Source organism: Gavialis gangeticus, unplaced genomic scaffold (assembly GCF_001723915.1).
Source record: "Gavialis gangeticus isolate Ggan-Ray unplaced genomic scaffold, GavGan_comp1, whole genome shotgun sequence".
Lineage (NCBI taxonomy): Eukaryota > Metazoa > Chordata > Crocodylia > Gavialidae > Gavialis > Gavialis gangeticus.
In genome coordinates, this window is record NW_017729033.1 from 37,266,991 (window position 1) to 37,281,684 (window position 14,694).

A 14,694-nucleotide genomic window follows, 5' to 3' on the forward strand; every position below is an offset into this window, starting at 1 on the left:
GCTCATGCCGTGCCTGGAAAGAGGCTGCTCTTGCAATTTGTTCTCTTTTTAACAAAACACTAATTGATTTGTTATTTAACTGTTGTGTTTTAAACTTTATCCCTCCCTACCCAGCAGTACTACTGCACCTTATTCCAGCTCCATGCTGCTAAGAGCAGCAATTAAAAACAAAAAACTTTGGCTCCAAAGACTCAAGCTCTGGGAACGGTCAAAATCTTAGTTTGTGTTTTGCTGTTTTGTGTCTGATGACAAAACAGCTGGTACAAATGGGGGCCTCAGATGCTGAATTACTGAAGTTAGTAGGGGCCATGATCAGAACCCTGGTTACTACCAAAGCGGTGGGGGGAGAGAAGCAGGGTCAGACACGGGCATGGGTGAACCAGGCGGCCGTCAGGGGCCAGGACATAAAATGGGCCTGAAAAAGGTAATTCTTATTATTATTACTATTATCTCTGGTGAAGGAGGGCCCGATACTAAAGGTTCACTCAGGGCTGCCAGGAGTCTAAGTATGATGCTGGAGGGAGGAGAGAGAGGGAGGGCTCCCTTTCCATCCCTGCCTTTGGTTTTAACTACTTGGGATTTTTTACTTAGTTTTTTTGCAGACTTTGAAATTCCTAATCTCCAGAAAGAAAGAATCTCACAGATTGAAATATGGGTTATGGATGATATTGGAGGACCAGATTTGTAAGTTAAATGTCTTCAGACAATCCCAGAAACTTTGTTTTCACCTTTTATGAACCCATTTCATTTTATTTTTCTCTGTGATTATTAGTAGATAGCAGAAAGTAGGGCAGGGTGGCACCATGGAGACTAACTAGTTCAGAGAGGCATGAGCAACAACCTGTTTCTTCAGATACTATGAATGGATTGGCATAAAGAAAGGGTTTTATATAGAAGGGAAAAAGGAGAGGACACTGATGAGAAGTAAAAAGTGGATTGATTACATCAGAAACATTAAACCTCAAAGTTAGGTTAGGTGCTTTCCTAACAAAGGAAGGTTAAGTGCTTTCTTAACAAAGGAAATCCCTTCCTTATGTAAACAGATAACTTTAAGCTAGCTATTTTAGGTACTGTTTGCAGGGTGGCCAGAGACAGAGCCCAGTATAAGCTAACTACCCAAGTATTTACTCTGCTCTGGTAGGTTTTGCAGCTCTTACTAAATTCTCTGCTTCCTTAGCTACACTGCACCCAGTCAAGCTAGTTTAAAGTCAGGCTTGGTATGTCTGTACAAGCTCAGTGTAGCTATAGCCAAGGTCACATTAACACCTTTGATTCTGACACTTTTCTTCCACTACAACAGTACTAAGCAGGTTTGAGAATCTGTGTTCTTATGAAATTCACAGTCTGTTTTTAAAGACCTCAGAAATCAACCATCCATCTATATTTATTACCTGGCATAATTTTGGCATAATTCTTTCTAAGGATGAAAACTGGAAGGGATATAGAGGTAGGTGGCAAAGTTAAAAAAGGGGGTTAGAATGCATGCCATACTATGGACAGATCAGTGGTAGAAGTAAAAAAAAAAATCAGTATGCAGAAGTGATGACAAGCACAAGGGAGAGAAAATGGGAAGTTGGGTAACAGTCATTGTGACAGAGGTGAGAAAAAATCATCAAGGGGTGAGTGATAAAATAAGGTTAGGAACATGGAAATTAACCCAGATGCTTCAATTTCTAATATGTTTGAGGAGGTTAGTATTGATATTAACGTAGGTCAAACCATGCTAATGAATTAATAATGGTACATAACAGGGATATTGTTACTTCACTCCAGAGGGGCGGATTCTCACCCTTGTCTATGATGATGATACAGACCTAGTATTATTGGAGGTATCAGTACAGCTTATACACCTGCACTTCAAGATATTAGCACCTTCTTACATGGTAATTTTGCATGGCTTCTGGAGCTCTTAACCCCTTCATTGTCCATATATTAACACCTTAAAGTGGTTTTAAGCTCTTATTACATGGCTCAGAGTTATATCACTCCAGAGCAGGATTATTGTTGATCTGCACTATCTAGCTCCTGTTCCATTATGGTGTGTCAACTCCCCACAGATGTGCCACCAAAGTTAGAAGACCTCCAGTATCCCAGGATCTCTTACACTCCCACCCATGGAGCAGGGATCGAAGCCTGTCTTGGCTCACCAGACCCCTAATGACAACTCGCAGCTCCTAGTCTTGCTCCCCAGGTCTCTAGAGGCAAACCACAGCTGTGCAGATGGAGGACAGGGGACAGGCAGAGAAAGTTTCTAAACTAAGGGTGCAACTGCTCCAAACTCCAAGCTAGCACCAACACTGATCAACCTTTGTGCAGCTGAAGGCACAAAGTGTAACAAGGACCTCAGCATAGTTGATTCCTTTGTGGGAACAAGATTCAGTCTGAGAAAGGTGAGGAAGCTATAATGCACAAAAAACTGATGAAGCAATTAGATATGTTTAATTTGGGAAAGAGAGAGGATAAAAGGTAGACTGAAAAATACATGACAATTATTTTCAAATATTTGAAAGGCCATTTTCCCATTTTTATGACATTGATCTCCATTGTGACAGATAGCAGGACATGAGGTAGTCTGTTTCAACTGTAGGAAAGTAAGTTAATTTGTCAGGACAAACTTTGTAACTGGCAGTGGAGAAAGGTGCCTAGGGAAGCTGTGAAATCTCCCTCATTGAGGGTTTTCAAGAGGAGGTTGGGTAGGTAGCTGCCTGGGTTGGTTTAGTAGCTGCACATTTTGCATCTGTTGCAAGGGGTTATACTAGAAGTCACTTCTAACACTATGGTTTTATTTTAATCCAGAAATCTCTTTTACAGGGATTCCTGTGGAAAAGGCAGTGTACAAATATTAGAAGCCCGACTGAAAGAGATGGGTTATGACATCACCTGCACTGACGATTATAAGTAAGTGGAACTTTTAATAAATTTAGTGCATTTGCTAGAGTTTCAGATAGAGAATGGGTAGAAATAGGTTAACCTGAACTCAGGTGCCACTAACCTGCTAGGCCATGCCGTGTGTTAAGAGTGGTGATATTCTTCAGCCACATCCCTAGGTTTGGTAATACTAAAGTTTCAAAACCCTGCCTGCAGGGTTTTTGTTTTGTTTTGCTTTTTTAAAGTGCAGCATTGCACTCATTCAGTACCAGACACAGAAGATGGTCTTCCATTTAGAGCTTTGGATGGAAAAAGGAATGCACAATCTAGATAATGGTTATAAATTAATATCCCATACTGATGTCTGTAGCTCATAGCTGTGCTTATTCTAGATTTTTAGAGCTACATTGCAAAACAAGTACCATAAGGAGAAGGTTTAAGCAAGCAAACTCAGTCTCAATGTTTGCTCAATGTTTGGTTTGCTTTATTTACTAATCAAAGGATGCTGAACAAAAATAATCTCATTACAGATCTGTATTGTTTTTACTCTGCGTGGATCATCCTGACCACCCCAGTTGTCCTGTTGTGTCGTAAGTAAATGAAGATCAACCTAACTTACGTTGAATCAATTTATTCAGAAGACTTCAGCTCTTTTACTGGCTGTGCATGAGCAGTTTGCAGTATTCTTGATTTTCATATTTGAATTAATTCAGCAAATAATTTGTGCTTTACAAATTATGTATAATCAAATAGTTACAAGTATTCAACATTAAAACCAGTGTTGACTAGTTCCAATTTAAGGCCTAGTCAACTGTCCGTTGACCAAATGAACGTAACTCTTAGACTCAAGTATAGGATTTTCTTTCTATAATCTTTCTCCAAAAAATGTTGAAGTGCTAAGTTAAATGAGAAGAGCAAATGTAGAAAACAGCAGCTCTCTTGCTAAATATGGTGCAACTGTATAAACACCAAATTGCAAGAATATTTGCATATAGTCTTGCAGATTTTACATTTCACAATGCAGACATAAAAATAATTAAACATACTTAAAAAAAAAATTACCTTTACAGTAGACTTCACTGAAATATATCAGGGTGAAGTTTAACACTGTTAACTACAAAAGTGTGTTTATTAGCACATGGAAAGCCTGACACAGAAATTTTAAATATGAATACCTTGTGCTGAGTTTTGTTAAGGTACATCTTCCAGGAAACCTGAACTCTGTATTGATAACTTATTAAGGTAGAAGAATAATACAGAAATTTGCTTAATACATAAAGCACGAAATACGTAGGAGTATTGAGCAACAAATTGCTGTCCCTCTGTCAGGCAGCAGAAGAATGTCAGTACAACAGATCTGGAGACCGACTTTGTTCTGCATTAAGTATATCTACCAACAGCAAGAGCATACATACTGGGAGAAGCAAATACGCATGAGACTTCAATACCTGCAATGAGTCCTTCCACATCTATCCGATACAGGATTTGCCATCTTCAATATAAGATTATTAAAGAGAAGTTAGTAATGATATTCAGTACCAATAGCTTTCTCTGTTGGATACTGACATAATGCTTCCTTGTCTGTGTATCTGCCATTTTGGAAAGGTATTACATCTGTTTAATCATCCAAAATTACTCTCTCACATCAACTAATGAACGTGTGAAAACAGCAACATTTAAGAGACCAAAAAAAAAAAAATGGTCACACCTCAACTTGTCTGCACAAGGGATGAGGCAACCAGGCATACAGAGGTATTTTTTGTTCCTGGTTCTAAGTTGTAAGCTTGTACGAGCTGATTGCGTATTAAAATATAGTGATTGCTAAGGCTTTTGCTGTTAAGTGCTGAAGGAATTTCTGGCTGTCACTTGTGAAACCCTGTGCGCCAAAAACTAATTATCCTGTGAAAAAAGCTAATTAAATTAGCCAACTGAAAAACCCAAATATTAAACAGGGCTTTCCTTTTGGAAATTGGGAGTGCTTAATGAAGGATCTCTTCTCCCAGGTTTTAAACCATACCTCTCAGTTTTGTGGTGTGAGTACATTCGTTGGCTGACGAAATCTGGATAGGAAGCATTCTGGAAACCATTTTAGAAAAACTTGTCTTTTCACCTAAAGGCTGAGTATACCACCCCTTCAGCACTAGCACATACTGCAAGCAGGGGACTAATTGCTTATTCCCTTCCATCCATTGGAGTATTTATTGGACTATTATCACCACTATATTAGAGGACCTTCTTCATGCTGCCCTTAATCTTGCATGTTACTGACATCCCTACAAAGAAGATTCCCTTTTTGGTCATTTTCCACTCTCTGATGCATCTCTCCCGACATTTCTGATCTTTTTTGCATGTTCAGCTGTGAACTAAACTTGATGCATCTTGTTTTCACTCAGTCACCGACACTAGGAATGAAGGTTGCATGCTGAATGGGCTTGGCTACCCCAGTCACTGTACCACCTGGAGATAGAAGTAAATTAAAATGAGAAATCAATGCAAAATTCTTATGTTGTGGTGAATCAGTTATCTGCAATGAACAACACTTTAACCTCCCCCCTCTCAAGACAGCTACCAATCAGCTTGTGATTTCTCAAGTTTATGAACTCTTTGAACTTTTTGATGAGTAGTTTTCTAGATGGTTTACTCTGTGGCTAAATAGTCTGTTAATCTAATGTACTTGCTGACTCTGACTGGGCTTTGGCAGAAGTTGTTAATTCACCATTAAAGTCCCATTTCGGTCAAGAGCGCTAAAATTGACATTTTTATACTTAAAGATTAAAAATAATGGCAGCCGACATTCAGGTCCTGACTTCTGGGCTCCAGTGTAGCCCCTTTTATAGTGGCTCACTGAGACAGGGGCTGAACAACTGGTTTAATCAACCTCTGAAGAATACAGCACACGAGCTATGTTGAGTGGTATAGGTGGCTAAATTCCATCACCGTAATGCCACAAGTCAGGCAAGTATACCAAGAGAAAAGTCAGTGTCACGGCAGGGACAGGGCTACCCCAAGATCATAGGCTGGTGTAACCTATACTTAGAACTGTACTTTAGACTGATAGCACGTGTCCCTTTTCCCTTCTTGACACTTGGGCTGAGGTATAGCATGGACACTGGCCTGTTATAAGCTGTAACAGCTGGGCATTAAAAGTAAGCCTGTAGAGATCAAGAATACCCACTAGGTGGCACAGAACACAAACAGAAAGCATTTCACATGTACTCTGATCATGACAACTGTATTCTGAGTATTTGTTATTTAGACCATTGCGTAACAAAAAGAGGCCTACTGATAGACCCGGAGCTAGGCACAGTACAAATACAGAACCAAAAAAATTGTCCCTGGCCTATTAGCTTGTAACTTAAGCGTAAGGCAAAACATCAAAGATGGATACACTTGGGCTGTGCCTCCCAGGGAGCATGAGCAGACTGAGAAAATACTGGCCAGTCACAGGCTAATGCATGAGTCTGTGCCCAGATTTTTTGTTTATAAAACCACAACAGCTGAGCAGAGTTGAGAGTCCATTCAAGAACACTGTAAAGAGACTTCTGGAAGTTAGTTTACAACTTAATGTTTGGACTTCATCCAAGTCCAAACTACAAAGCTCCAGTATTTAAAAAGATCTTAATTCAGAGGTGTGCTATGAATATCCTGTTTGTTTTCTTTTCTTTAGGTCTGCGCTATCAGCACAAAGAGGACCTGTATTTTCAGACCAAGGAGGCAGCTGGAACAGGCTCACGTTCATTTCTTTTGCAGCCTTTGTTCTTCAGATCCATTTTAATTTACTAAATCAATTTGCCTAATTTGGGACTCCTAATTGCCTCTGCACTCCCTAAATTTGGCCACATTAGGCATATCCAGACAAGCATACACATGTGGGTTGCACTGCTGCAAACTGCATATCCACACTGCTAATTTGCAGTGTAGCAGCTTTTTTTGACATCAGGAAATCCTGGCTTCAGAAACAACCCCCTCCCCCCAAAAAAACCAAACAAACCTGCAGCAGAAAAAAAAATGCAGGACAGCATGTGGAGTAGTGGACAGGGCAGCAGCGTGCACCTATTTGTCCCTGGGAAATGCATGTTCCCACTCATGGGGGATGCACCCGGCCCATCTCTGAAGTCAATAGCTCCCTGTGCCTGCAAAACATGCTTTCATTTCTTCTTTTCTCCTCTTCACTGGTTTCTGGCTGCATCAGTACAATGGTCTCACCATTAGTTCTCCAGAATCCCAGAATGCCCCTTTGTTCACAAGTCCTGGGAATCAGAGCCACAGCACTCCCAGTTACACATATATCACTGGCAGCCCCCAGTCTTTTTACGTCCATCTCAGAAGTGCCTTCCTCATTTTTAAAGCTAGCCATAGGCTTCCTCCAGAAACTAGGCCCAATTCTTCTCTGCCTAGCACTGACTTCATTCTGAAAAATGGAAATAAAAGTAATCTGGATCTAAAAAACACAATCCCTAGCAAGAGCAAGTGGAGAACGCTGATTTGCTAGCATCTAATGCTCATTTTACACTTGAACAATGATAACATCAGGGACTACACAGTGGACAGGTCAGCTACAATTGCTTTTATTTTCATATACAGTACAGCACCATTTCCTGAGCCTAAGCTCTCTGACAATTTGTAGGACAAGGCCCTATTTTGCATACAGCTTTTTACACAGACTCATAGATGCTGACTTATTTTTGCCAGATGGGGAGAGGTCACTAAGATGATGGACATGTGGGAAGTTTTACTGATTTCAGGTGACAGCCTTCCTGAAGGGGGCCAAGGCCAGGGCCCTTGTGTCCCCACATATCCAGCATCTCTGCACAAACAAACAGCTGACCAATCACACAGATGGTGGTCTGCTGGTGCTTCTTGTTGTTTACATTAGTGACTGGCTTCATCAAGGCCAGTGAGCTTAGCACAGTTTTCACCATAATGTCCAGACTTAAATGTATCAAATTCAGACTTTAATCCTTCTAAATCCTTGCAGGGGCCAAGACTAGATGACCCTGGACGTCCTATTAAGCTATTATGGCCAGTTATAGTAATGGTATATTCTCATTTTAGTGTCATACAACCAAGATTAGTTCCTATTCCAATATAATTTAACTCAGTCTCTATATTGCATCATATTATATATAATGTATTTGAAAGATGGAATAGCAAATAAAATTGTATTGCAGTTTATCTGTCTGGTCTTTATTCTTGTAATAGTTAGGTCAATACCTTCTTGGGGTCTTTGGTATTTACATATGTAGCCCAGGTATACCTGGGGGGTGTGCCCTGTCCTCCGATGAAAGTGGTGGTGGTCAGGCAGGGTGCTGAGGAAGGGGTCGGCCACTAGAGTGGCTTCCTCCCCTCTCTATAGAGCTAGGCCAAAACCAAACACTTAACTATGTACAGTTTACAAGAATAAATACAGATGCTTAATATAAAACAGAATATTTACAAGGCTTAACATATAATACTATATATATTATTCCACAATTCACATACAATACCAAATATGAACCAAATAACTTACAACCTATATAACACAATTAACACCTAGGGATAGTAACTTAACCACAATATTTCTTTAAACCTTCACAAATAACAATACTAGTATACACACTGAGGCATTAAAACATATAAACCACCTTAAAGAATACCTCTAGCTATATAGCCCTTAACACAAAGACAACCTCAAAATAGAAAGTGCACTCAGCACCTTCCCGAGGGGTTTCCCTGAAGCCCCTCCCCTTTAGGGCTTTGGGATGTGGACACACCCCTCCCGCAATGGAGGGTGGAGGCAGCAGACCCTCCTCACCTGTGTCAGCCTCCCTTGCGGGGCCTGCTTCCCCAGTAAGTCATGCTTCCTCTCTAGAGAAGTCAAGGCCGATCCCACAAGAGCCTCTCCCCAGTGGCACCTTTAGCTCTCCTCAATGGCCTGGTGCCCCACACTGGGCACCCAGGGCTCTCTCTTGTGGGAGCCAAGCCCTTGCAGGCTCTGACTCCCCGGTCTCATACGAGGGGTTGTCCCCTTTCCCAGGCCCTGCTCTGGGCACCAGGGCTCTTTTAGTTAAAAATGGAGCCGCACTACAGGGCTCTAGTCACTTGGCCTAGGGCTGGGGCTAATATGAGCAGCCACGAGCTGCTTCCAAGGTGGTTCTCCATGCGCCAACCTGCACACCGTGCGGGGCCAGAGCAGCCATGAGCTGCTCCCAGGGCTAGCTCTCCGTGTGCTGATTTGCACACCGATTGCCCAGCCACTTGCTGGGTTCTCAGGCTCAAGCTGCCTCAAGCAGCTCCTAGAGCCTGATCCCCATTCACTGATTTGCGCACCGCTGAAGATCAAGCAGGATCCTGAGGATGGCTATCTCTGGAGCTCCTCACCATCCCTCGTTGTCTCCCCAGCCTGCTGAGCACACTCCCCTTTTATACTCTTCAGAGGCTCCACCCCTGAAGTTCTCCCGACCTGGCTGGTGCAGTTCCCATGCAGGTCCAGGTGCTCCTTGCCCCCTCCCTTCGGATCCCTTGTGCTGCCTCTGGATTGGTGGGCGGGCTCCACCAATCAAACAGCAGACCCTCGATGCTGGGATTCAACCCTAGCTCAAAAAGGTAAGTCTGCTACACACATATCAGATATTGGTAGATTTACCAATCTATACTTTTAGACATCTCGGCAGGACTTGGGCTTATACATCAAGAATCTGTGCATTTACTCAGGCAGTTACAACGGTGGATGCCTGTAGGCAGGCCCATGTTTGAAAACTTTGGCTGCCATAATCTTCAGAGTCGTTCCATAGCCACCCTGACTACCTATCCGTTTGAATATTTTCTTCAGCACCCAGCTTGGTTTTCTCTAGGCTCTTTCCATCACAGTAACCACTGGGGTCACAGAGATAGTAATCTTTTACAATGTGGGTTTTCATTTTCTAACTCAGGTCACTGGAGATAGATATATCTCTCAGTAGCATTTTGGTATGTCATGCCATATTGCACTGTGGCCTACCAGTTGTCTCATCCATCCATCAAGTCTTCCTTCAATCATCTATATGAAACACTGGGCCTGCTTTTGCCCTTACAGTCAGTCCTGATCACTGACTTGGAAGCTTTACTGTTGAAATGATAGCTAATACCAATAGAACCATGTGTAAGGGAACTTCCACTTCATAGCCAAACATTCCAGTTGGACAACTTTCAGTTTTAGGTACCAATGCGGCCATTACTGTCACTCCTACATGACAGCAAACAAACTGCAAGAAGTGCTGGATGGTTGTGTAGAACAATGCACATTCAAGCATACAATTAAAGAATAGGAGGGATTTGCTTCAAAACTCTGGGGTGGGAGTGGTGGGGGGAACAAAACAAACAAGCAAAAAAACCCCCAACTACTACATAATATGAAAAAGCAGCGCATGCACCCAGGATTCTCCTGCACTGTGTTACTGCTCCCAGCTTCCCCTCACAGTTCCTCAAAAAAGCAGCAGAGATACATTTGATGTACTACCTGGCTTTTCAAACAGAGGATAAATGCACTGAAAAAGCAGAGTAGGAGCCCCATTCCAAGACATGCTGAATCCTCCTCCACCCCAATATGGAGGAATTTTGTAGGAATTATAGACATTTATAAATTTCTTAGAATTACTGTTCCAAGAACAACAATGCCAAACTCCCATTCCTCCACCACATTCAAGCAAGACTGAACTTAAGCAGAATCTGCCAGCAGCCCAGCAGCATAAGTAAAGGACACTTGGCTGCAGGTGTTTCTTTTGGCAATCATTTATTTTTTGATTAGAGTAACAACTAAGTAACCAGCAATGGCAGTATGCCAGAGTTGTGACACATTCTTCACCAAGACTATGTTTGAGTATCTATCTATGCACCACAATACCACTACCCTACTAGAAACAGAGATGAAATGTATTCAGGTGTACAATAAAAATGAGAATTTTAAGCAGAACCCAGCTGTAGGGCCTAGTCTCATGGCAGCTTGCTGAAGAAACCAATCTATCTGGAGCACAGGGTTGGTCAGAGCATCACTGTTAATTCTGCTGATAATTGAAAAAAATCAGTCAGGTTTGATTCTGCTCTCAGAAGCATTTGTGAATTAGAAACAACTGCTGGAAGCCACTGAAATTATAAATGTTTAACATTCATTAAATCAGAATGAGGCCTTTAGCATGTGAACCTATAACATCTATTAATTCAATAAATAGAAACATCAACCTATTTAATAGACGTTATACCTAAAATAAAGTACCAAATCCTTTTAGTTGGACACAATAGAGGGGGAGAAAAACCCTATCAATGCACCTGAGTATGTGCCAAAATGGTCCACGTGAAGGTGGGAGACCTGGCAGATATCATTGAAAGATATTTGGGAGGGCACTGGAGATTGAACCACATGATCCAGGGAGAGGGGATCTGTACCAGGGAGCTAGGGGGTTCCTGAAATTTTCAGAGGATGCAGCATGCTAAGTCGACTGCAGAGACAGAAGTGCACGCTGAACCTTAAATCAGGGGAGTTAAACCTCTGTGAGTGGCTGGTGGGAGGCATGTGACAGAAAGGGGCTGGGGCTCCCAGGCAGATAAGCCCAGGCTCTGGTCCAGAGCAGGCAGTTAGGTCCTGCAGGCTGCAGGGAGAGGAGCTCCCACTGTGGGAAGCAGTGCCCAGGGATACCTGGGAGCCAGCAGCATGCAGCAGAGCCTGGCAGCCTGCAGGGCCTCTACAGCACTGTCCACAGGGTCCCCCAAAGCATGGGGCCCAGGGTGGTCACCCCAATTCTCCTTCCCAAAAAAAGACGGCTCTGCCAAGAGCTCACCAGCTTCTAAGGGCAGCCTCCCCTATTCATTATCAACATCACGGCATGGCAGGAGAGATCAAGGGAAGATTCTGAGAGGTGAGAACAAAGGCTGATCAGGACTAAGGCAGCCATCAACATGGTCCCACGGCAGCCCTAGGGCACATCCTGCCTGTCACGTACCCTTATTTGATCTGCTATGTCACTTTGCTACAGAAGGAAGTCAGCCTAAGTTCTACCACTCATCTAAGAATGCACACTGGGCAATTAATTACAAGAGGCAAGGATTTCTTAGGTTGGTATCTTTTATTGGACAAATATGTAGGTGAGAGAGTTAGACAAGTCTTTGAGTGCGAGACTCTTTGTCAGGTCTGATCAGAAGTGAAGGACCTCAGCAGAAGTAGTTTCCACGTTCCAAACAGTAATCCAGAATAGCCCTTGTCCAGCAATCACATACCTTGTTAGGCACCTAAAATCATTCCATAGCTACAAAATTATCTGGGTGCCTTCACACAAATTTTTGTGAAGCCTCAGAAGCAGAGGTGAAACAAGCAGTCGCTGTACCCTGGATGGCAATGGGAACAGCCAGCTAGTCTTGTGCTCCCGAGAGCTAATGCCCCAGTCATGCTACAGCCATCCCTAGATGCTCAGACAAGTTTACACAGGACAAGACATTTTTCTTGAATCAGAAACTATAGGCGCAGACAGAAGAACAGCTCCCAGTGTAACTCCAAATGCTTTGCAGAAAGCGTTATGAGTTACAGCAATCTCCCAGGCCAGACAGCAGTTCAGTGTTGTTTCCAGGGGGAAGGGGAATCCAGTTGCCTTAGCAACAACCCCTGCTCCCTCCCAGCCTGCACTGTTTTCAGAATGGGAGAGGGGGCAGGGAGCAGATGGAGCTCCTTCTAGGGGGGTTTTGAGCCCCTGCTGGAGGGTGGAGTGGGTGCATTGGAGTTCTCATAAAGTCAGGGGCCTCCAATACACCCACCCCACCTTCCAGCAGGGGCTCAAAAAACCCCAGACTTCTGCTTCCTTTCCCCACCCCCACTTCTTAAAACAGCAAGAAGTTAGGAGGCAGTGCAGATGGAAGTTATTGAAGATGCTGTTTTAAAACATCTTTATCTGACCCCTCATGCAATGAGGGTTCAGGATTTTTGCAAGATTAGGCCCCTTTAAAGTACTTTTCAGCCACACACTTCTGTTTGATCATGGTTGCAGAGCACTTTCTGGGGCCAGATCAGGTGAGACTTGTCACTTCTGTCTGCACCCTATAGTTCTTACCCCTCTTTTTATACTCCAACACTGTTGCAGAATTGACTCCCCCATCATCCCAGAGAGATCCAACCTGAAATGTGACCATTTTGGAAGGCTGTGGGCAACTTAAGGCAACTGATTAGAATGGAAGTACATGCATCTTCAATGATAGTATTGACTACTGTTCCCTATATAAATGTGTTATACTTAACTAATTAAATATTACCCGAGAAAAAAAGTAAAGTTACTCTCCAATAGGGTGGCCATCACAGAGGACAGTCCAGTTGTCCCCTATTGATACGAAACCCAACACTTTTATGTCCCCTATTTTTCTCTTCAAGGACATAAAGGCATTGGGTTTCATATCAACAGAGGACAGAGTAGCAGAAAACTGGAATGTCCTCTATGATGGCCACCCTACTCCAAAAGAAACATAGTAACCACAAAATCAAATTTCTAAGACAAATGCACAGTATCAGAATCTTCAGCTGCAAAGGAACCAAAGTTGATTTTTATTCCTGGCAGGTGGTTTAACAAAAGCAGCTTTATTTGTTGCCAATATGCTAATCGTGACACTTTTTTCGTATGTGAATCATGCTAGAAAAACTGGGCTAGATTTATGAATATCCAGCCAGTTAATGTGTGCAATTAAGTGAAAAGGTAAAGTTAGAACAGCATGTTTTCAAAGAAATACCAAAAATTAAATGACAAAAAGCACAGAAACATTAAGTAATGAAACACTGCAATGCTATATTACAGTAGTAGGAAAATGCACCAGAATCAGGAGGATCTCACTGAGCAGACTTTGAAAAACAGTGACTACATACCTTTGAAAATGCTTATTAAATAGATAAAGGACATTGAGGCCAAATCCACAAGGGACTCAGCTATTGCAATGCCAACTTTCAGTCACCCTGCTGTCTAGCTGAATCAGTCAATGAGGAGAATTAAACACCTAAGAATGGATGTCTCAGAAGAGAGTATACTTGGCATCTAAGTTTTCATTTTGGACATAATACAGAGTTAGACTAAGGCAGTTTTCAGGACCCACAATCTGTCAGACTTGAGAACTAAATTGGCAGTTAGAATCTTGACACATTTCCCCAGCATCTGGAATAGATCAGTGGTTCTCAGCCGTTTCAGACTTGAGGCACCCATTGATAGACCCAAGGCACCCCTTGAAAAATACCAGCTCCTAATTTTCATTTGTATCTTAACGACAGAAAAATAGAGCAATTCTTTCATTGCAAAGAACTCAGAAAGACCACAAGTCAGAATGTTTTTAATACAATAGATTCCTACCTTGGATAAGTCTCTAGATTTATCCTGCAACTCATGTTTGCACACCTAACAGTACTAACATGTTTGTACTACACAGCACCCTTGCAAGGATCTTTAAGGCACCTCAGTATGTGTAGAAACCTGGTTGGAATAGCTGGCCAGTCATCTGTCTATTCCAGTGATTCTCAAGACTGCCATTCACAGTGGGGTGTCTTGCCACTAGGGGTTAGGGAATCAGGCAGTAGCCTGCTTAGTTAGCTTTACCCCTAATCCTTGTTGGGTTAATTTTATTGAAGACATAATAATGTACTACTGTACACTGCAAGTCCTCTTCCCATTTATACCAGTGTAGGAGGCTGATTAAACTAGTGTAATTATGTCAGGAGTCCAAAACTTTGTATCTAAGCCCTTTTGTTGATTTAACCTTATATCCGACTACCATAATGGAACATTAAAATGATTGAGATTTAAATATTCCTGGAATTCTTCTTATTCAATCCCTCATCACTAAATGGCT

The 14,694-nt window shown here is 42.3% G+C and overlaps 1 protein-coding gene across 1 annotated transcript in view; it reads left to right on the plus strand.

Moving 5' to 3' along the window:
• Positions 1-6,832, plus strand: part of LOC109303956 (ADP-ribosyl cyclase/cyclic ADP-ribose hydrolase 2-like) — a 42,186-nt gene extending 35,354 nt beyond the window's left edge. The window contains 5 exon segments of the mRNA XM_019526366.1: positions 592-684; positions 2,812-2,898; positions 3,399-3,458; positions 6,536-6,626; positions 6,628-6,832. Coding sequence (XP_019381911.1) covers positions 592-684; positions 2,812-2,898; positions 3,399-3,458; positions 6,536-6,626; positions 6,628-6,651 — 355 coding nt within the window. The 3' untranslated portion in view covers positions 6,652-6,832.
• The last annotated feature ends 7,862 nt before the right edge of the window (positions 6,833-14,694 follow it).